The 22,600-nt window shown below is 40.5% G+C and overlaps 1 protein-coding gene across 2 annotated transcripts in view; it reads left to right on the top strand.

Moving 5' to 3' along the window:
- Positions 1–22,600, top strand: part of znf536 (zinc finger protein 536) — a 155,161-nt gene that overhangs the window by 78,740 nt on the left and 53,821 nt on the right. For both annotated transcript variants that reach the window (XM_042484580.1, XM_042484572.1), the window contains exons 3-4: positions 8,508–8,666; positions 17,390–19,144. In XM_042484580.1, coding sequence (XP_042340514.1) covers positions 8,508–8,666; positions 17,390–19,144 — 1,914 coding nt within the window. The remainder of the gene's footprint in view (positions 1–8,507; positions 8,667–17,389; positions 19,145–22,600) is intronic.

The raw sequence follows: 22,600 nt of genomic DNA, 5'->3' as shown, positions 1-22,600 counted from the left end.
CTTTAGTGGTTTTATACATATATACGTGATGATATTTTGTGGGGCTTTGACACAGGAAACAAAATCCATATAAGAGGGATGCAGTGGCTTGCAAATATTCATCTTTTATGACAGTTAATATCAAATATCAAATAGTTCCAGGATTTTTTCTCTGTGATATGATCAAGAATCCTCCCTTGCTACATTTGCAGCATTTACACCCAGTTTTCAGTAGGGATGCATGATATGGGACTTTAGCCGATATCTGACATGCCAATATTTTTTTCTCATTTTGGCTGATTGCCAGTGTCAATACTGATATATGCACATTTTTCCACCTAATTGCAGAGATCATCGGGTCTCTCCTGTAGTGGAATTAACACATTACACCTTCCCTTATCATGATGGCTCACTGGTGGCACATTTGCTGGGTGAAAAGATAAAACGACTTTAACCTGTTTCATGTAAAACATGCCATATTAATTCTTATGTAACAAATTTTAGACAAATCTTTAACATGTATCCTACTTTAACAGACTTGGATGATGCTCTCCTCGAGACAATCCTGACAGTAGCCAAAACCAGGGCAAAATCCACCCATTTCAATGGATTAAAGTCACGTCATTAACCCTTTGAAATCTGGATTGGCATCACTTTTCTTGAGCTACTTGTTTAGACACCTTCAGAACTATTTTAACCTTTGAACCCTAAGCAGGTTGGTTTGCTTTCTTTTGGAAACATTGGAGAAAAAGGCGATGAGCAGCGTGTCAAGCTATCTCCCCCAAGTTCTAGGATATAAATAGATTTGGGTTTTTTTTAAACTAGGCAAATGTGTCCAAACAAGCTGTATTTATAGTTATAATAATTATACATTTGAAATTACTTTACATGATTATAAATATTTTAAACACTTTTTTCAAGTTATTTCCTTCTTTAGTTTTTTGTTTGTTTGTTTTTTGTAATTTTCTTTCTTTTCTTTTCTTTTCTTTTGTTTTTACAATTTTCTTTTTATTTTGCAGTTTGTTTTGGGTTGTTTCTTTTTGTGCTGCGCAATGCCTTCTTTGCATAGTATAAGAAATCACACCAATCTGCTCAGGTTTCAAAGGGTTAAAGAGTCATCTTAATAGCCGGTAATATCGGCAGAAATGTTTGTTTTGGGCCAATGCTGATTTTTTATTTTAAAGCTGTTCTCTGGCAATACATTGACATTATCATGCATGCTCTTACTGTAATTCAATCAAATTTAAATGTTTTCATTTTAGAAAATCTTCGGTTTAAGCATGTGATACACTCACCACTTTATTGGTCAGTGAACTTGGAGCCAACCTCGTACAATTTTTACTAGTTTGTTTTTTAGTGTCCTTAATGGTGGTATCATGCCAATATTTTTCCTTTTGAATGTAGAATTTGAGCAATTTTAGCAATCTGTCAACATGAAAATGGTCATATTTGATGATTCTGAAGAGAAAATGTCACATCCTCCTAATTGTATAATAGTGTGAGCAAAGTGAAAGAGTAATCGCAGCTGGCCTTTACGGGCTTGTATATAAAAAGCCAAAGGCTCACCTGTGACAATCACTTTAATGTTGCGTCTCCTACAGTGAATCCTCTTTGCATAAAAAAAAAAAAAAGATGGAAGATGTGGAAGGAAAATCAATACTCGGAGGATAGTTACGGCTGGGTGTCAACCAGCGATTGAGAGTCTCTCCCTCACATCACACACCCAGCTGTGTACGCTGATGCCTAATATACGGGGTGACCTTCAAAATGTCATAAATGTGTTGTGCAATAAAGTGTCAATATTTGTGGTTATATGGAGCAGTATGACTTTTACAGTAATTGGAACAGTCGCATTAAAAGCTGCGGATCAGTCAACTGATTAAAGACAAGCATGCTGGACACCCGGCTAGTTGTCAGGGAATGACGAGGATTCTCACACGTACCTATGGCGCCTGTGATACACACACATGCATGTGAAGAGTGAGGAAGCACAGCCAAAGTTGTGTTTTACCTTTCTTTGTTGTGCGTGTGTGTGGGAATGTGTGAAGCCCATTTATTATTGAAGGGCTGTTATATGCCAGGAGAGCACACTCGCATCCTCTCAGTAATGTGTCTTCCTCTTACAGGAGCACTATTAACCCTGACACACAAGGACGTGTGTCTGAGTGTGTGTGACAGAGAGAGACAGACATGTAGAGCTTGTGTATATGTGTGTGTGTGGGGGGGGGGGGGGGGGGTGTTGGGGTTGGAAGTGTGGTCTGGTGTTTGTCCTGCTTCTAATCTGTGTTTTGGATTTTTTAATTTTAGCCCCATCTGGGGTGGGCAGGTGGGCTACTGTCTGTTACACGATCTGGGGAGTCTTTGCCAAAAGGGGATCTGTACAGTAGACCGCTCGAAATATGTTTATGAGGAGGCGACTATGGCTACAGTATGGTGCAGTCCTGGACCAAGCACTGGGGGAATTGTACTCGCTTTTATTTATTTATTTTCTGTCCTCTTTTAAATGTATTCAAATTCAAATGCAAAAGAATGGGGCAGGGGGGGCACACTTGATGTGTTCACACAGTGCTGAAATTATGCAGGAAATTATATTTTCACCTGTGATATTATACATACAGTTTGTGATTTTGTGTAATTTGCATCAAGCTTTGCAATATGCGGTAGCAGGAAGGTCACAATATTGTCATGAGATGCTGAATTTCCTTGAAAATGTCACATTTTTTTTAAGTGGATTGAAGTAAATTTAATGAAACAGCACCACCATCAATTTTCCATTTTAACAACACAACAAATTTTATTAGCAGTCATTTAATTTAGTTTTAGGAGACCCAGCCCTAAGTCCCCATCATGATGCGCTCTAATAACAAATGATTTGGCTTAACAAGAACAACAACAACAACAAAGCTGACACAACGGTTTGCGTCAGTCTTTTTGAGTTATGACAACTTCTAAAGAAATCACATGCAACAAATGCACAACATGGAATTAAGGGAATTAGCCTTCTTCTGCAGTGATAGGTATTTTTTAGTAGCACTTACTTAATAATTGATCACTGTTAAAAGAAACTATTTGATTTAACTTTAAAAAACTTAGTGTCCGGGATTCCTTAAATTTTTAAGTTGACCGGTTTTGAGAAGACAAGTTGGATCTTTACAAATTAGCCCAACTTGTCTTCTCAAATTCAGTCAACTTAGAATTGACAGCCTGGACACTAGCTTTTTCAACTTAAAACAATTAGTTTCGGGGTGGCCTCTAGCTCACCTGCTAGAGTGTGCGCCTCATATGCTGAGGCCTTTGCAGCGGCCCATGTTCAATTCGAGCCTGTGGCCCTTTGCTGCATGCCATTCCTCCTCTCTTTCCCATATTTCCTGTCATTCTACAGCTGTCCTATCAATAAAGGAAAAAATCCCCCCAAAATAAACTTAACAAACCCCAAGTAGTTACTTTTGTGAACACAGGTTTTAAAAAAGAAAACATCCCTAAAACTTAGTCGTAACTGTCTGAATTTCTCCAGGCGTGTTAAGTGGTCTGGTAAGGGGACTTGAAATCCTGAAATAAAGGTGGAAAAGTGAAATTATCAAGCCAGTTTCATTGAGTTACTTCAACTTGAATTTTGCTTTAGATCAGTTAACGCAGAAATTTGACTTTATATTGCGCATAGTATTAAGTTGATGTAATTACTTAAATTATTATGTCAACACAACTTATCAAAATGTCGTGCGACTTTGTGTTGTAGTTGTTTGGCCTGGCACTCAGTCCTAACTGTCTGACTTTGGCCTGGCATGTTTCATGGTCTGGGGAGGGGGCTTGAAATCCTCAACTGAAGGTGGAAAAACAGTTGAATTTTTCAAAAGCAGAAATTTGAATTTTTATCTGGCATGTAATTAGGTAGTGATGTTACATCCCATGAATTTCTTTTTGGAAAAAGTAACGGACAACCTTGTTGAATGCCCCTCTGTATATTATTTTCCGTACTTTCTTCCATGCATCATTCTCTTTCTGTGTAATAACACATATTTAAAAAAAAAAAAAAGATGTGCAAAGCAAGCTCATTTTAAACCAAGATCCACAGTTTAACATCTGCTTCTAAAACCTAACTGTCTCCCGGCTTCTTTCTCCTCGCTAGCGCGCAGAATTAAACCGCACAGTTGCCAAGCCCAAGTAGAAGCAGCTGGTATTTAGTATCTGCGTATTGTCACAGACTTACATTTAGGTTGCCTTTCAGTTTCAGTTGTGATAAATAGCCCTCAGCCTGATAGCAGTGTCGCTGAATGGAGTTGTGTGTTTAGTGTCAGTGTGGAAGAGGACTTGCTGACTTGGGTCTTTCCATTCTGTAAACCTTATTTGACTCCCCCCCGGCAGAGGAGGGGTGGAATGGGGTGGGAAGCGACGGGAAAGAAAAGATTAGGCTAATGTTAAAAAATGTCCCTTATTGTGTGGCGTGGTTGCCTAAGTGGGTTGCTCGATTTTGATTCTTTCTCTTTCTTTCTGGTTCCAACCGCCTCCTCCCCTTCACACATACCAAATCATGTGCCAGATTAAAAAATAAATAACATTTTTTACTGTGTTTGTGCTTCTTGGAGGTCACGCGTACATGTTAAATATAATATTTTTTTTACTATGGAGTCCACAGACTCGGACTGGTTTTGTCAGTACCTTTCTTTGCTTTAACCACATGAACACAAAGTCCATGACTTGTGTCACTGTTCTCTCCCTGATACACATTTCAAATGAATAAAGGCTGATATCCCTTTAATGTTCCGCTCAGCTGTTTGGTAGAGGACATTTTAAGTCACTATATCTTAATGAAAAATGTGTTCAACTGAACTTATTTAAGTTATCTTTATTGTTTGGGTAAGGTACAATGTAAAAGTGGACTGCTTTAAAAAAAAAATGTAGTGCCCGAGCTGCCCTAAACCTTTAAGTTGACTCAATTTGAGAAGACAAGTTGAATCATTTCAAAATCACCTCAACTTTCAATTACCTATTTTCTCAAATTTGGTCAGCTTAAAATTTTTAGGCAGGCCCGACACTAACCTTATTAAGTTAAAGCATATTGTTTATTTATTGTTATTATTTTTTTTAAATGTGCTCCACCAAATGCTTAATTTAGCCTTTTATGATAAAGGTGGTGAAGCTAAGTTAATGAAATTGAAATTGACTATTTTCTAAGATGTATATGAACTTCTTAACATTCATTGATGCTAAATGATACATTTCATGTTATCCATTACTATATGGTAAAAATATTATTTTTTTATTTATCTAAAGCCATGCTCAACCAAACTGCAGGCTACAAAAGGCTCAAATTTTGACTTTGATATTCATTACTGATGCCGGTCAGGTATAATGTTTTAGTTTTTATTTCACCTTATGCTCATTGGTTGATGCCGTGAGGTTACGGTCAGGTGGGCGGTGACATCATCACCGTGGAAGTTCCGGTGAAAGGTCCGCGCGAGCTCCGTATGTTTAGTAAGTTAGTTAGTTAGTTGTTCGTCCGAGTGCTTAGTTAGTTGGCTAGTCGACAGCTGGACGGATTTTCACCTACAAAGAACGTGTTTTCGTCGGTGTGCGTCGCTGACAAAAGTAAGTTCACATAGGCTAATTTGTGTTTAAATGACGTTTCACAGCCAATAAAATGCAGCTGCAAAGAGTTTCCTCATAGCGCGCGTGGTTACCTGACGTAACCGTCGTGCTACAGGCTAAATACATGTTCCCTTGTATCAAGCTAGCCAAAAAAACATTATTGTCAGTTAGCAGGTGTGCCTTTAAACATTATGCAGGAGAGGTTCAAAGCCAAAAATAGGTTAGCTTTTTTAATTACTATAATCACTCATGAAAGAAAAAAAAAAGATTAAAACAACGATTGAACAAAATTTCATAAGCCGTAATAGAAAGATGATAAATGACAAAAGTTGGTACTACAAAGTCAAAATCAGCACAAATTAATCAATGAATTACTATGAGTCTCTACACATTAGAGTCCTTAATTTGATTTACTTTTTAAAAAGCAATTGTATTATAAATATTGATTGTTGTGATGGAAGTAGATTATTCAAAAGAGACTGTCCTCTGTGATTAAGGGAAGTCTGACAGTATGGGACATAGAAGTCCTTAGAGTGTCTTGCGGGACATTAGTGACTGTCTGAACACTTAAAGAAGTTTGGAAAATGCTCGGCAAGTCATGAATTAGGTGTAGATATTTGCACATAAATACATAAGTCTGGTAAATCTTCACATTATAGATTGATAGAAGTTGATTTTCCAAAGAGAGGAACAGATGCATCACATCTTTTAGTAAAGCTTGTCACTCTGAAAAATATCTTTTTGAATTAGAGAAATTAAAAAAAAAAATCCATTGTAGTATTGTAATACATTATATGAGAATAAATTAAGCTGTAATAAAGGCACAACAATGATTAATCAATGAATGTACTCTTTTTAAGATAATAGTTGACTTCATGGTTTTTTTTACAAGTTACAAGTTCAATATGGTATTTCTATTTGAGTTTTTTGTCTGTAAGTGTTGTACTCATTGTTTTATTTTGTTTATTTACATAAAAAAACACGTAAACACACACACGCACACACACACACACACATATTCTGAATGCAAGCATGCTGAGCCCTACTTCAGTCCCGGCTCTGGCTCTCATTTCCTGTGTGAAGCACATGTGATAACTCTACAGAAAATTCATCCAGGCCTTAAAGTAGTGTTCTGGACAGCACTCCAGGCTGAGAGTGGTGATTAAATTTGACTGGTGCCTTACAGTTAAGATATCTCATTTACACAAACAGTTGAATTGTTCTTTTTATGGTAAAGATAGTGATGTCAAGTAAAATCATAGTAAAATCACAATATTTATGAAATAAAAAAGGATGAATATTCACTGTTACTAATACCATATATTGAATTTTTTTTCATATTTTAATCATACATCAGTATGATTTTTCTCTATTTCTGAGATGTTTAGTTGAAATGGTAAATATCTAGAATATATACATGAAAATGATACCAATACTCGTACAATAAAAAGTAACAATTTGTTTTAACTGAAAAAGAATTGTGTCTGGGTTACCATAACACTTTAAGTTAAATGAATTTGACCAGACAAGTTGAATCACTATAAAATAACCTCACCTAGTAATTTCAAATTCGTTCAATTTTTTAAGCCAGCCCGACCACTTTTTAAACTAACATATAACACAAGTAATATAACTGTACATGTTTTGTAATTGTGATATTTTTCATTCTGTTTTACCATTGACTTGAAGGTCCATCTCAACCGTTTGACAGAGGCTTATTAATAAAAAACAATGTTGTCTGATTAAAAAAAAAAGATTCATGTTATTATAGACCCAAGTACATAAAAAATGCAAAGAAAAAATGTTTTCATCGCTTTATTCTTATGGCAGCCTGCAGGAGAAAGACACCAACATTTAAAAATGAGAGAATATTTTCTATATTTTTACTTTGCTATGAAATCCGTAAATCTGTGGTGACAGTTGTGTGCTGTGTGGGTTCATGTTGAACCTCCTGCACAGTGATGCCCATCAAATGCTATTGGAACTAGTACAGATATTTTTAATTTAACAGCTTCAAGTTACAAGACATATCAAGCATCTGTTGTGTTCTTTTTTGTCTCTTTCAAGTTTTTTTTTCTGAACTTAACTGCGTCGCGCAGACCTTTAAATTTCATGACTGTCAGCACATCACAAGCTCTTAACCAGCCGTACAACGAGGGCCGGCATGTACAATCTGATGATGACACCCTCACCCTCAGATTATGCTGCTGTCAACACATTCCCAGGTTGTCGTCACTCATCTTTAGATTCATATTCGGAAGGTGATTGCGTTGATAACAGACTGCTGTTGCACTAAACTGTGCATCATCGTTTTTTGGGGCGTGCGGAGGAAGTGGCGGAGGGCGGGGTCAAAACTGTTATCACCCTATCATATCTTTGACAGCTACCTGTCAAAATCGGGTCGCGGGAAGAGATGCGAAGAGATCCTGCGATGCTGACATAGACAAATCTATCTCCCTTTTTTTCTCTCCTGTCTGTCTTATTTTGCATTGTTAATTTTTTTCACTGCGATCCAGCATATGCTTAATAGGAATGATGATGATAGCAAGGATAAAAAAAGAAAAACAGGAGGAGAAAGGAGAGACGGTGGTGGTGCAGGTGGTGGTGTTGAGGGGGTGTGTGTGTGGTTGAGTGGAGGGGTGGGGGTGGGGGGGTATCTCAGGACTATGGTGTTTCTAAAGAAACTGAAAAGCTTATGAACTGTCAGCGTTCTGTCAGGGAGGAAAATAGCACGGCCCGTGAGCCCGTTTGATGCGTTTGACTTTGTGTGGCGTTCGCACATTTGAGCAAGGGAAACGGGGGACAATGACTGACAGACAGAGGAGACAGAGAGAAAAAAAAACTGTGTTGTGTTATGATGTGTGGAGGGCTGGTTTGAAGTGGCACTCAACACACCTTCCATTTGTCTCTCCCTCCTTGTGCTGTCTCTGAACGTGCTCCAGATGTTGGGGAGGACTTGGGGAAGGCAGCGGGGAGCATTCAGCCGTCTCTGTCCCAGCATCGTGAGCGGAGCGTGGCCTCGTCCTCCAAGGATTGCCCCTACTGCGGCAAGTCCTTCCGCACCTCCCATCATCTCAAAGTCCATCTGCGGATACACACAGGTCAGTACATCCAGCAACCCGTCCCCACCCCCTCTGCAGCCATGGAGTGCATTTCTACAGCAATTAAACATTTATTGTACTTCATGCAAAATTTACTTTACTACATGTAGTGACATTGCTTCTGGGGTTAGACTGACATATTGGTTTATGAATATTGGCCTAATTAGATATTGGTGTCAATCTGCCTCTGAGATGATGGATATGATGCAGATGAATTGATTGCATATTGGTACTGCAATTGATAGTGCATTGGTTGTGCCAGAGAAATGCTTAATCTGGATTTATTTACAATGCCAGACTAAAAAGTCCTACCTTGAGATACGTTTTGGGATATCAAATTAGAAAGAAAAAAGAAAGAAAGGAATAAGGGAAAGAAGCAAAAAGAATATAAGAAAAGAAAGAAAGCAAGCACAAGGAAGGCAAAAAGACAGCAAGCAAGAAAGAAAGAAAGGGGCAAAGGAGAGAGGCAAAAAAGAAGGAAGAAAACAACAAAAAAGGGAGGAAGCAAAGAAAGAAAGAAGGGAAGGAAGGAACTGAGAAAGAAAGAAAGAAGGGAAGGAAGCAAGAAGGGAAGGGAGGGAAAAAACAAAGGGAAAGAGGAAAGCAATGAAAAAAGACATAAAGGAGAGAGGGAAGTAATTAAAAAAGAATGAAAAGAGGGAAAGAGGAAGGCAATGAAAAGGGAAAGGAAGGAAAGAGGGAGGAAAGAAAAAAACTCCCTCCATCAAAATGTAACACACAGTTGGTCTCTCTTTTGAAATCAAAGTATGACGGTGGCCTAAAAATCAGCCAAACGCTAAAAACCCAGTGATCCCAGTTCATCGGTAACAAACTGTAATTCTCACCTAAATCATAATCCTGTTTAGACCACGAGATGTAATCCTAGAGATATTTTCTCCGCAGTCTTATCAGATGTTTGATTGTAATGCATTTTATTCAAATTGACATAAAGACAAATAAATAAAACTATTCACAAGTAGGAATATGCGGAACAGTGTCCCTGGTCGGGGCTTAAGGCCGTTATTATTCTGTTTTTTCATACTCATTTCATTGAGCTCTAATTAACACAACAAGGGTTCAGTGTCCTCCAATGACATCACTCAGAGGGCAATTTCACACTTGCTAACTCTCAATAACTTTCAAGCCAAAACAAAGCCGGCCTGTCCACAGTTTAGGGATATGCGTGAGATGATGTGCCTAATAGATTAAGCTTTAGTTTTTAGTCAAGCGTTGTAACCCTGTGAGCCGGCCACTCTCTGCCCATACATCTCAGCAAGCAGGGCTCAGGCTCTCCCATGCTAACCCTTCTGCTGGTTGTTGCTGGGAGGTTAAGGCTGCAGTCAGAGTAATGATGTGGACTGTGGACAGTAGCCAGAGCTCTAACCCTCTGCAAGGTATGAACGCCCCACTGACTATCCAGGTTAAAGTCACAATTAGACCATGCAGGGGTCACCTTACAACAAGGACGCCTGGTTGTGGCCGGTGGGCCCTCTGTGTAAAGTGTTTGTAAGTGTAAAGTTTGTGAGGTGATTCCCTGCAGCCTTTCCCTTCATCTCACAGGGAGTTAGTGTTTCATAACTTAAGCTGTGATGGAAACCTTTCCCTATCACGAAAATGGTGTGCTATATAGTGTGTTCGCCATTTTGTAGAAGTGTTTGAATTCTCAACGGTTAATTTAATCCACTGTATAGTGCACTATAAAATACCCACAATGCAAAGCAAATATGAGTGTACATATGATGCACCCTATGTTACTCCCGTATACTACAATGCAATGCAGTTGTGTATTTCCAGAGGAAGAAAATTCCAGCATCATGTCCAATATCTCATTTGGCTATTTCCTATATATTTCACTATTTAATACACAATACATAGAGAATAGTGAGTGAGTTAATGAGTGAACAGTTTGGAGCACAGCTTTAGAGTCATTTTCCCCTTTGTCAATCAAAGATTTGTACTCCAGTTCCTCTAGATGTTCTTGAAAAGCTGAGTCCACCCGTCCTGACCTTTTTGTTAGTTTCTACACTTCACAGCCAAGTAATCCTTGAGTGCCGCTGGAGAAGCCGAGGCTAAAACGCTGAAAAATCAATGCTTGCCTTTCTTCTTATTCTCCCTCTCTGTCTCCCTTGCTCCCCCCCACCCCACTCCCCCCCCCCCTTCTCCATGCACTTAAAAGGCAAAATAAGAGACCCCCCGTACTGTAACCCCCTTTTGCTTCCCTTAATAGGCACACACTGTACCTCAGATCTGGAAAGGAATTAGAGGAAAAGCTTTAAACTGCAGCATGCTAACACGTCTGGTGGATACTCCCATAATTAGGATCCTTATGTTAAATAGCGCATCCAGGTCACAGCCAGGCCATCCCCGACTACACTCCACAGTAGCTGGGGATAGTGGTGGTTTTCGGGGGCGTCTGTTATCTGGTGCTGAAAGAGCTGAGTTATGTCTGCTTTGAGTAGTACAGTAAGGACACCCATGAGGGTCATATTTTATCATGGAGGAAGCAGAGTCCTCAACCAAGGCCTGGCGAAAACTCATTTGGCAAAACACACACAGACAAGAAGGTCCATCTAATTCCATCTACACAGTATATTTTACATTTATCCATTCATATCTCAGAAATACAATAAAATAAAAGACTTTATATGGAGGCCTGTGCACCTTGATAATCAAACATACAGCCTGCAGGCCAAATCTGGACCCAAACTGGGTGCTGGGTGGCCCCCCAGCTATTTTCTAATCAACGATAAAATAAAGTTATTCACACTGGGAATTGTTTTTGTACTTTCAGTACGCATACGTTGCCAGAGTACATAAAACAGCATCAACATAGAGTTTGTTTATCAAAAAGGTGCAAGTGTCCTACAATCCCATAAATGTCCTGAAATCCTAGAAATATCCTAAAATCCTAGAAGCATTCTAAAATCCTGGAAGATGTCTTAAATTCCTAGAAATGTCCTAACTTCCTAGAAATGTCTTAAAATCCTTAAATTCTAAAATGCATATGAGGCTGCTGCGACTGGCCCCTCGCCACCTGTCATTTTCCAAAAGTGGCCCCCAAGCAAAGCAAGTTTAGTATCCCTGCCTTCGAGAAAAAGTGAGAAAGGTTGGATGTTGTCTTTTGGAAAGGAATGTATCTCTGGCTGCAGGCCTATCTAAGCACAGCTTTAGCATAGGCTGGAGGAAAACAGCTTGATGCATCCCCAACATGTGGCCTTTAAATCATTCCTATAACCTAATCATACCAGCTCCTCTGTGACACCCTGATTACATCCACAACATGACTTTTACAGCGGTTAAAGATCCTCTCCGTGCTCTCGTGACAATGCAGGGAAATTCACAGATGACAGTGGCGCTCCCCTTCATCCTAATGCAATGTGAGTGACACAATGGAGTTGCTTACCAAGCCAGTCGAGGCAGCATTGTGCGACGCAACACGGAGATTAATGAGCGGCTAACACCAGCTTGAAAGGAATGAAGTGAATTTAAATTTCTCCAAAAGTTAAAGAGCTAATGTTACAGTATTAATTTCCTCTTGAACAGTGAGTGGGAAAATATCCATTAGCAAAATTAACCACAGTTTTCTAGGTAGCTAACATTGTGCGGCTGTGGCGCTACAGTGTGGGGCCACAGCTAATGAACACACTGCAGAGGGTGATATTTCATTATACAAATTAATGCTCACATTTTAATGGGAAAGTCACATAATGAATCTAGGCTTCAGTGACAGCAATTAGAGGCCCAGATTGTCCCCTTCTGGACAAGGCACTATTTAGCAGTAAGCAGCTGTGTGTAAAAAATAAAAAGGTCCTCGCTCTTGACAATAGCCACACATAACTTCAGGCAGGGCCGCATAACCAATAAGAGTCCCTGCTCACCTTTAAACGAGGAGAGGGGGAGACAAAGAGAGGGAGGAAGAGAAAGAGGAGAGGCAGGACTTGCCCATGTCACTTAACCTTAACCTAACCTTGTAATCAGGATGAATCAAGAGGGACCTGTGATCTCCCTCTCCATTCCTCTCATTGCTCCCTCCTTTTTCTCCTCTTCCTACGAGTCTCTCCCTCCTAATACATTTCTCTAAGTGCCGTCTTTTTCCACTTTTTTCTCCATTTCCTTTTTCCTACCACGCAGTATCTTCAATACAACGACAACGCTAAATTCAATATATTATCTTTCATTTGGTTCACATTTGTATCGAAAGTTCCTCCTATTTATGCGCATATTTATGATGTGATTTCCTCCTCTGTGGCAATTGAACTTTTAATTGCCAACCCAATCACTGGAATAATTGTTGGCATTGTACGTTTTTGCAACCAATAGATACATTGCATTTGTACACTATTATGTAGCAAATATGTTGAAAATTTATGTTTCAAAAACACTGTGGTTAACATGTGGTTACAAACAAAGCTCACTTGGTTATGGTCAGGAAAAGATGTTATGGCTTAAAATACCAGGTTTAGGTTACTAAAAAGGTGCTGGAATTGCAGCAATGTCTCTGCATTTCTTGGCACTATCACGGCTGGAAATGCGCTAATGTCTCTGTTAAAAACAATTTTTTTTTCCAAAGCACAATCCCAGCAGAAAATGTTTTGATGAATAACAACAGCTTTTTGTGGAGCTATTTCAGTGGAAAATGTGGCTATATCTCAGTAAAAAACAACCGCTTTCGTAGCACTATCTCGGCAGGACAATATGGTAATACCTTGTTAAAAAATGACGGCTTTTTTTTGTGGCACTGTCCCAGATGGAAAAACTCTTACAGGTCGCTAAAAAACATCCACATTTGGTGGCTAAAAAGCCACCAGAAAACACGGCAATGACTTTCTAAAAAACATCCACTTTTGTTTTTCGTTGGTCTCAAACAGTGTCTGCAGCATGGCAGTTATCTCTTGTAGTTGCCATGTCATCTACCATACCCTCCACCTCCAGATGACACCTCATGTACTCTGTCAGTTTAGAAACGTTGCTATGTTACATGTGAAACCTAAAAATGTTTCGTATCCCCGTTTCACAGAAATGTATAATACCAATCTTTTTTCTTCTGGTGACCAGACTGTAATTGTAGCATGCTCAACTCACCACCAACCTCTTATTTAAAGGATATTGTCAACAAATCCAGTAAGCACTGGCACTGTAATATATTTTAAGTCAACTCTACACACACCATCCCTGTGCAATATTCACAAGAGTACCAAATGTGTATTATTCCGCAGCTAAAAATAGTCCCAGTGCATGTTCTGTTCTCCTCTTTTCTGTGTTTTTTTTTTTTTTTTTTTTTTTTTTTTTTACTTAAACAGAACTAAGTTTTTGGAGATTTATTTCTTTAGGAAAAGAAATGGATGTTATTGATTTGTTCTTTTTTATTAACAATAAGAAAAAAACCCAGCCTTATCCTTTAATGTATATTTGCCATTGAATGGATATATTTATCAGAGGTTCCTGAGTACAAATACTGTGCATCTGTTGTGTCACTTTCCCCTCTGACAACATTGAACTGTTGCCTCTGACAGTATTAGAGTCATTCTCAATTCACCACTAACCACTAAGTAAAGCAGATCTACATGAAACAGATGTAAAACAGCTTCTATCCATTATACACTCTCTCAAACATCCCATTGGTGTTTTTTTTCCAATCTTCCGTCCAAATGGAAATTCATCTTCCAGTATGTCATATCTATTAAGCCATTTTAATTGCCCCTCTGTACAGGTTTGGGGTATTTATCTTTACTTGTTTCTATGGTGCCGACACAATTCACACAAAGCCAGATGAAATCAGTACATGCAACATGAAGTGTAAACATACGACGGAGGAACAGATCCCAGTGCAGCAATCAGGAGGAGGATGATTTATAGCCACAAAGGTGTCACTTAGATTTTATTAACTTGAGTTTTTCATGTCAAAGTGGAGCTATTTCCCCTTCTATCGTTCACCTTCAGCTGGAACAAAATGTCCAAAGTAGTTCAGCAAAGCCAAGACGGACAAGAGCAAAAAGTTTACCGTTCTATTTTTAACTCCCAAATAGCAATTTTCTGGTTTTGTGGCGGCAGTGATCTGTCATGTGGCTGGGAGGTTGTGCTGTTTGCGCTGATATCAATTAAAAGTGGATTAACGGGTACATAATGACCTTTAGCAGTAAATTGTGTGTAATGTTGCAAGGCAGGATACAGTATATTCCCCAGATGTCACACCAGGCCCCTGACGTATGATGGAGCAGATGTCTTAGCCAGTCCAAATGGCCCTCTAAGACACAAACACACACACACACACACATACATGCACACAGGCTCAGACCGACAAGCATGCATAAACATGTGTTCGCACACATTCCAAATGGTGCACACACACGTACGCAAACACAAGGAGAGGCAGGAAATGCACTTGTCGTCTGTCTCGCTCGCTCCAGATATATTTAAATGCTTAATTTAAATGGGAAACTAGAATCAACTGATGGCTCTCTGAGGGCATTTGTATTTATTTTCAGTTTGCTTTACTTAGCAAACATCAAAAGAGAGTGTCAAACATACAATCTTCATGCTTTTCATTCTCATTTTAGATACGTAGATGGTACATTAATCTTTATTTTCTCCCCATGAACATTAGCAACCTCTTATAGGGAAAAAAAAACAGGGGAGGAAAAAAAAAAGATCAGATCAGTCTAATTTCTGTCTAATTTGGCTCCTAGAATATCATTTTGTCCAGTTAGAGGAATTGAGAATGATCATTTGCATCAGGGACGTTTCCTTATTGAATCAGCACTGAGCCTCTGTTCGGCAGCTCACAGGAGAAGCACTTATTGGGTTAAAAGCTCATCTCGTATGGTTTATTTTAAATATACTCTATGCTTCATAGCCACTGTAGCGTAAGAGAAAAGATATCAGGGCCATCTCGCTGTCTGCACGTTCTTTTTTTCTTTAGTCTTTCTCTCTCCTATCTTCAGCGTTTCCACCTTCAATTTTCTTTTGTATACCCTCCTATTCCTTTCTCTCCTGTATCAATATTGTATTGAGTTGGTGTTTGTGGCCCTTTATTTGAGAACTCTGCAGTAGGTCTGCAGATCGCAGTCTTTTTCTGGAATGGTGCCCTCTAAATAATGATAAATTACTTGAGCAGTATGCCATTTGCTAATTATATCCATGATTTACTACACAGCCCGACTTAAATCATTCAAACCAGCCTTGCGTAACAATGCCTTTTTTTCCTTTTATAAAATGGTTTCCATGTGTATAATCTAAACAGTTTATGGCCCTATGCTGTATATATAGAAATGTGCATACACAGAAAAACACTACAACCATCCCTTTTTCATTTCTTTTTCCACCAATCCCCCCTTTTTTTTCACACACTTACTGTTATCCCTCTAACAGAAATTCCACTCTGGGAACTTTTTATATGTATATATTAAAAAAAAAAAATCCAGCTTAGCATTTTTTCCCCTCTCTGTTCATTGTTTAATGAATCCAAATCTGGCTCAGACTCCAAGCCTATTATAATTGCTAGCAGGATGTGTTCTATTTCAACATAAGTATCATTCCAATGGAAGATCCACTTCTGGCAGAATAATGCTGGTGTTATACCATTATCAAGAATATTCATTAATATGGATGTGCAGCATAAATAAATATATGTAAATGTTACACAACACATTCACCCCTCTTTTACCGTCATATAAATCTCTTTGATCTGTGTATCCTGTAGTGAATCATATTTTTTCTTTATCGTAGGGCTTCGCTGCAACAAGCATGTGGTCCACATATGTCGCCGGCACATTTCGTTTCTTCTTCTTTTTTTTTTTTCAATACTCATTGACTTATTTTTGCATTGTAGTGTATCATCCATATTTTGTTCCATAGTGTGGCAGTGGTCAGGGGAGATGTTACGCAGCCGCTGATTTATGCTCCTCAAGATAAACTGCAAATAGGGAACGTCCCAGAAAATGCACTCTCATCGCCAAAGCCCGGGCCTGACAGCAAACAAGGCCAGAACAGAGGCACGATGACCCCACACACATCCATGCACAGACACACAAACGTACCCTACTGCAAACCCAGCCCCAGCGTACAAACACAGATAGCATCGAGACAGTTTTGTTGTCAGCTGAAAATATTATCTCTTGTAGTGGACTGAAAGCACCATATGGTGAAATGTTTTTTTATGGTGTTGATGTGAATGATGGCTCACTTGGCGGGGCTGGATCGAGCTGGATCGACCCATATTCAGATGCCTACTCCACAACCCTACCGCCGTCCCAACACACACACACACGCAGTAACACACACATCTAGTGGAGCAGAGCCGACGTCTGTAGAAAAGCAAAGACATGGGATTGTTGATTATATGCAGGATCCTTTTCATTATCACTTGCAGTTTATTTCATTCTGTGCTTTATTATCGTTTTTTTCTAAACTTTTTGTTCCCTAGTTTTCCATCTTTCCCTCATTCTTTCTTTAGAAATTGCACGTGTTTTGATGGCAACTAAAAATGAGGCAATTGCAAAATATCATCTTCTTTATAGTGGTTAATGAAATGCATATCTTTTTTGTGAGCTCTACCCATTTGACCTAATTTTCTTTGTTCGGGGAGGTTACATGACCCTAGGGTCCACATTCCCTGCTCCAATAAATAGATCTTGATATCCAGTCAGTCTAATAATCAGGTTAATTATTCACTGTTTTCCCTGTCTCTCCCTTTCTGTTTCTCTGTCTCTTTCTTGGCCTCTCAGGAGAGAAACCCTACCGGTGCCCTCATTGCGACTATGCCGGCACCCAGTCTGCCAGTCTGAAGTACCACCTGGAACGCCACCACCGTGAGCGCCAGAATGGCTCCACCACCTCAGGCCCATCCTCTTGCCACACCCCATCCTCTGACCACAAAGAGGATCATGGAAAGACAAGCGGCGGCGGCATCTTCGCCCGACCTGATGTCCTCCGTAATGTTTTCAAGGGCATGCCTCCCAACCTGGACTTCAGAGCAGGTCCTTTGCTTCCACATCAGTGGGCATCAGCTGGAATGATATCCCCACACGACCGAGATCGTGAGCGCGGAGACCGCCGCTTTGACTCCGCCTCTTCAGCTGATAATATGAAGACTGCTGATGGCCCATCTGCGCTGGTCTCAACAGCGACAGATAGCTTTTCTGACCTAAGCAGGGCTTACCAAAGCATGATGGGGAACGGAGTCCACTTTCAAGGTTCTCTTCAGGCCTTCATGGACAGCTTTGTCCTCAGCTCTATGAAGAAGGACATGAAGGACAACCAGAGTCCAGTCCAGCTCCAAGCCCAGTGCTACCATGATACCGGCGAGCCCAAAGCAAAGCGGGCTGTCTCAGCTGACCAGGAAAGAGAAGATAAGCCTGAAGGGAAACAGAACTCGGAGCCTGGAAAACCTGGGTCCCAGTATGAACCACTTGATCTGTCTGTGTCAGTCCGCCCTGAGTCTGCATCCGGATCTCTCCCCGGCTCTTCAGTCACCATCCACGATAATGTTGCGTGGCATGGTTGCCTCTTCTGCTCCTTCTCCACCTCCTCAGTGGAGCTGATGGCTCTGCACCTTCAGGCCAACCACCTGGGTAAGGCCCAACAGCAGCGGTCTGATGCAAGCAAGGAGCTTCATGGAGGGACTTCTCCAACCACCTCCACCATTCACTCCTCCAAGACCTCTAGTGTGGACAAAGATGGAGACAGAGATGGAGAGAAAAGCCAGGGACCTTGGAACAACCACATGGACCAGCCCTACAACCCCTTCCAGAGTGACTTCTACAGGAGGTTTGGTGGCATGTATGATGGATCCCCAAGGGCCAACCAGAGTCTTCAAGCGTATATGGGCACAGCAGAGCAAGGCCTGGACCTACCCTCCCAGGCCTTTGGAGGGGCACCCTCAGCTGGGGACGACCAGATTGGCGAGATGGGTTCCCGTGGAGACACCGAAGAGGACCGGGTTGGGTCAGATGAGGAGGTTGTAAAGGCTGGGGTGCACAGTGCCAGTGAGACCCCGTCAACCACCCCCAAGAGACAGCAGCAACGGAATCACTCTGATGAAGAAGAAGAAGAAGGAGGAGTGGCTGAAGAGGAGGAGGAAAGAGATGAGGATGGGCAAATGGACATGGAGCGAGAGGAAGAAAGAAGTCCAGCTTCAGACCACCTACAGAACCATCCTAAACAGCTCCAGGACAACTCTACAAGGAGTGGAGCTGGTTTGGCAGCATCTTCCTCTGCCATGACACCACTTTCTCTGGTTCCCCAACCCAAGAACCAAGCTTTGCCGCTGGAGAAGCAGTGGCAGCAGGGCCTGGCCCTCCTGTCTCCCGGAGGCCCCCCAGGACTGTTGAAGGCTGAGCAGCAGACCCACCTAGAGCAGCAGATGAATATGCTGTCTGTCCTCCGAGCCTACAGCAATGACAACCTCCCCGCATTCAATGGCCTAGGAGGCGGAGCAGGCGGAACACCCGCAGGGGGCATGAAGAGGCCAGATGCACCTGGTGAGTGTGTTTTACCCCTACTAGCACTGTAACACACATTTATTCACAGACAACCGAAACCACACACATAAAAGCTCATGAATACACAGGTGTTTGAAACACAAATTCAATTTTCCAGGCGCTGCATACACATAAACACAGCAGACAAACACATATACATTTTTTTTTCCCTGACACCCACAAAGGATTCTCAGACACTCACTAAAGGTCTCGAGATTGGCTCTGAAGTGATTTCAGCCTTATTTCAAGCAAGTTTAGAAGCTATCAGCCTGCCGACTAGCAACAGATTAATCTTTATTACACGTTTATATTACTGGAAGTGCAGCGCCTCCCTCCCGCTCCACAGCATGGAGGGAATAACCCTGGATGAGTAAGAGCAGGACCTCAGCTCCCTGTGCCATCTCCTCCACATGTCTCTTAACTATCTTAGCTCTCATAAAGCTGGCTCCCAAAAGCCCATTACTTTATAAGACTCGTCGATCTATGACCCTGTGAAAAATGAACTGTCAACTTTCATGATTCTGCTAAGGTTACAGCCGCTGCTTGAGACTGGAGAAGGAAATGCTATTTTTTCTCTCTTCTTTACAGTGCTCTTTTGCCATTTAGGGTAGTTGCTAAAGTGTCTCTATAGGAAAAAAGTAAAAACCCAAAGTTGGAGTTGAGCTGTGACCATGCACACTATAGAAACAGATAATGCAAAAAATAAACCCCAAAAACTTTTTATTATTTTCCAATGCCTAAATATGGCCCGAAAGATAACCCACTGTCAAATAAATATTTTTATTTTTCCAATGACTAATAGAGCAAATATCTACAGCCATATATTCAGAAAAGTACAGTGGATGATTCATGGAACAATAGTGACCCCTTTGTTAATGAAGCAATGAAGCTGTAGTGTTAATCTGACCTTTCCATCTGACGAAAGATTACTCGTTGTCATGAAGCCAGGCTTTCTGCATAGCTGAACATCCTGTGAGCAGTTTAACGAAACAAGATTGATAAATAAATATACATGTGTATGTTTTATAGAAAAATGCCTTTGTGTGAGAATGCCCAGCTTATTGTCTTATCACAAAGCTTCTGAAATCAAGATATGCTAGGTCCCTCTGCGACCAGTAATGCTTGACCTTTATAGATCTCTGTGGGACAAATATCTTTCTTACATGTTAGTTTGTCCTAGTCTAAGTCAGGGGTACATTGTCACCCAGTGAGTCATTATCTATCAAACTTGTTGGCAGTAGACATTCAGATTTATTGGATGGCACTGAACATAGCATCGAAAATATAAAAGATTGTAGGAAACACGAGTAAATTCAAGACATGCTGTGGTTGCTTGAATGTGGATATGACCGAGTTGTTTCACTTAGTATGCCAAAGCTCTTACAGCTACTGGTTTCAAAAGATTTATGTGTTCATGTAAGTGTAGTAAAGAGTAATTCACTATGTACCATAATGATACTGTGAAAAAGAGAAGCTTGAGTGGTATGAGGAGTCATTCTCATCAGACACTTCCAGTGGAAGCTTGGGTTTCTTTACACAGTTCAAAAACAGGCATGTATGTGAGTCTGTTTGTGTGTGAGTGTTAACCCTGTGATGGACTGCATGCTGTGGATTCTTTTTAAACCCCTAACAATAAGAGTTTCTCGTATTGATATGAGGATGGAGATTGGTTAACATTGGGTAACAACATTAGGGTAAGCCAGTTGGAGGCAGACTGAGGCAGGGTAGGATGGGTCATGCCTTTGCAAATCCCCACCGCTAGTAGTGCTAACTTAGGAAACACTCCTGTGTCTCTTATCAGCAGGCAGGATCAAACAACTGTATCCGATCATATGGGTTGGACAACTTGTTGAGTTATGGATGTGGTTACTGCATTGTTTTTCTACTATTGCTGCTATTATTGGTACTACTTTCTCTACAAGTACTTTAAATTACTACCACTCATTGTTCTAAGACCATTACTATTGCCCTATGGTAGAAGACATTTTCTGGTCTTTTACTTTAGTTAAAGCATCAGTATTTCAAAGTAAAGTACTCCATGTTTAATTAAAAGTTAAAGTCACGCATTTATATAATTTTTCAGTGAAGATATGTCATGATTATCAACAAAATGTACTTTAAGTATTAAAGTTATGTAGTATGTAGGTATTATTATATTATATTATATTATCTGTATGACATTATTACAATCAGAACTGTATTAAAGTCTTGTTGTTTCAAGACAGTTGTTGATACTGTCATTGTTACTAGCATCAGTACTGTGACTGCAGACAGTTCTGCTACAGTTGTGCGATAAAGCTTGGATGAGAAAATAGACCCTCTTGTTTCATAGTAAAATGCACTATTACAGTCCCTCTTTATGTGTCCACTTGTAAACCCCTTGTGTTGGGGGTCACCCGCAGCGTGAAGAGCAACAGTCACACATTCCACCGTTATTTGGTGGGTGGAGAAGGTGGGGGTAGCAAAGACATCCGTAAAACTCAATTCAGACCTGGCAAAATGTGATTATCTGGAGTGGGTTTGCATTAGGTTTGTATGCAAATACGGCATAAATCATTAATATCGAAATTCTCCCTTGAATCTGTGGGAGCCGTTGTAGGGCACGCGCTGCACGTCTGGAGTGGCCGTCTCTTCATTAGTATACCCAGAGGAGGGGGGAAAGGGCTACAATGCACATGAATCTACTTGCACTCTGACACTTAACAGATACACACATATATGCATCCACACACACATATTCACACATCTGTAGTATTAAACCACACCTCCCTAAATTGGCTCAGGAATTGGATTTATCAATAAATGTCATTAACAGCTGCAGTGGCCCTGAGGTCTGTGTAATCAGACAAGGTATCTGGTTACTGAGGTACAGTACGCTGTGTAAAGATTGATATAAACCCACACCATTTGCTGTACTGTAGATGTGCTTAACGCAATCAATACTTGGCTGCAGTGGAGACCTATCTATAGCCATACATTATCAAAGTTGAAGTATTACATTATTCAAACAGTGCTGTACATGCCACGACTGCTTGCGAACATCGCTCCTCACATCGTATTACTTACATTACCTCAGCCCCCTCGTTCATTTAATATATTAAATGTGGACTGGGACTTAGGAAGGTTGAGATTGACAAGCTGGAGAGAAAGTGTTGATAGGAGTGTAGGACTTGGATGAGCGCGCTGAGGATTCCAGAGGAGAAAATGGCAGAGCTCATAGCCGAGCACCTCTCGCAATTTGAGAAGTGGGCTACATAAACAGAGCGTTAGTGGATAGGAGAGAGAGAAAGAAGAGAGGGAAAACGCTGTATATTCTCACATCAATTAGACCCATCACTTCCAATTAACAAGTACTCTCACATTGTGCTCTATAGTTCTCCTCATAAGTGCTGTTGTTTGCTGGTGTTTGTTGCTGATAGAAACTCTCAGTGAGAGTCACCTCCTGTACACACATTA

The sequence above is a fragment of the Plectropomus leopardus genome, chromosome 1 (assembly GCF_008729295.1).
Source record: "Plectropomus leopardus isolate mb chromosome 1, YSFRI_Pleo_2.0, whole genome shotgun sequence".
NCBI lineage: Eukaryota > Metazoa > Chordata > Actinopteri > Perciformes > Serranidae > Plectropomus > Plectropomus leopardus.
Note: the sequence above shows the minus strand (reverse complement) of the source record. Positions and strands in the feature narration are given on the sequence as shown.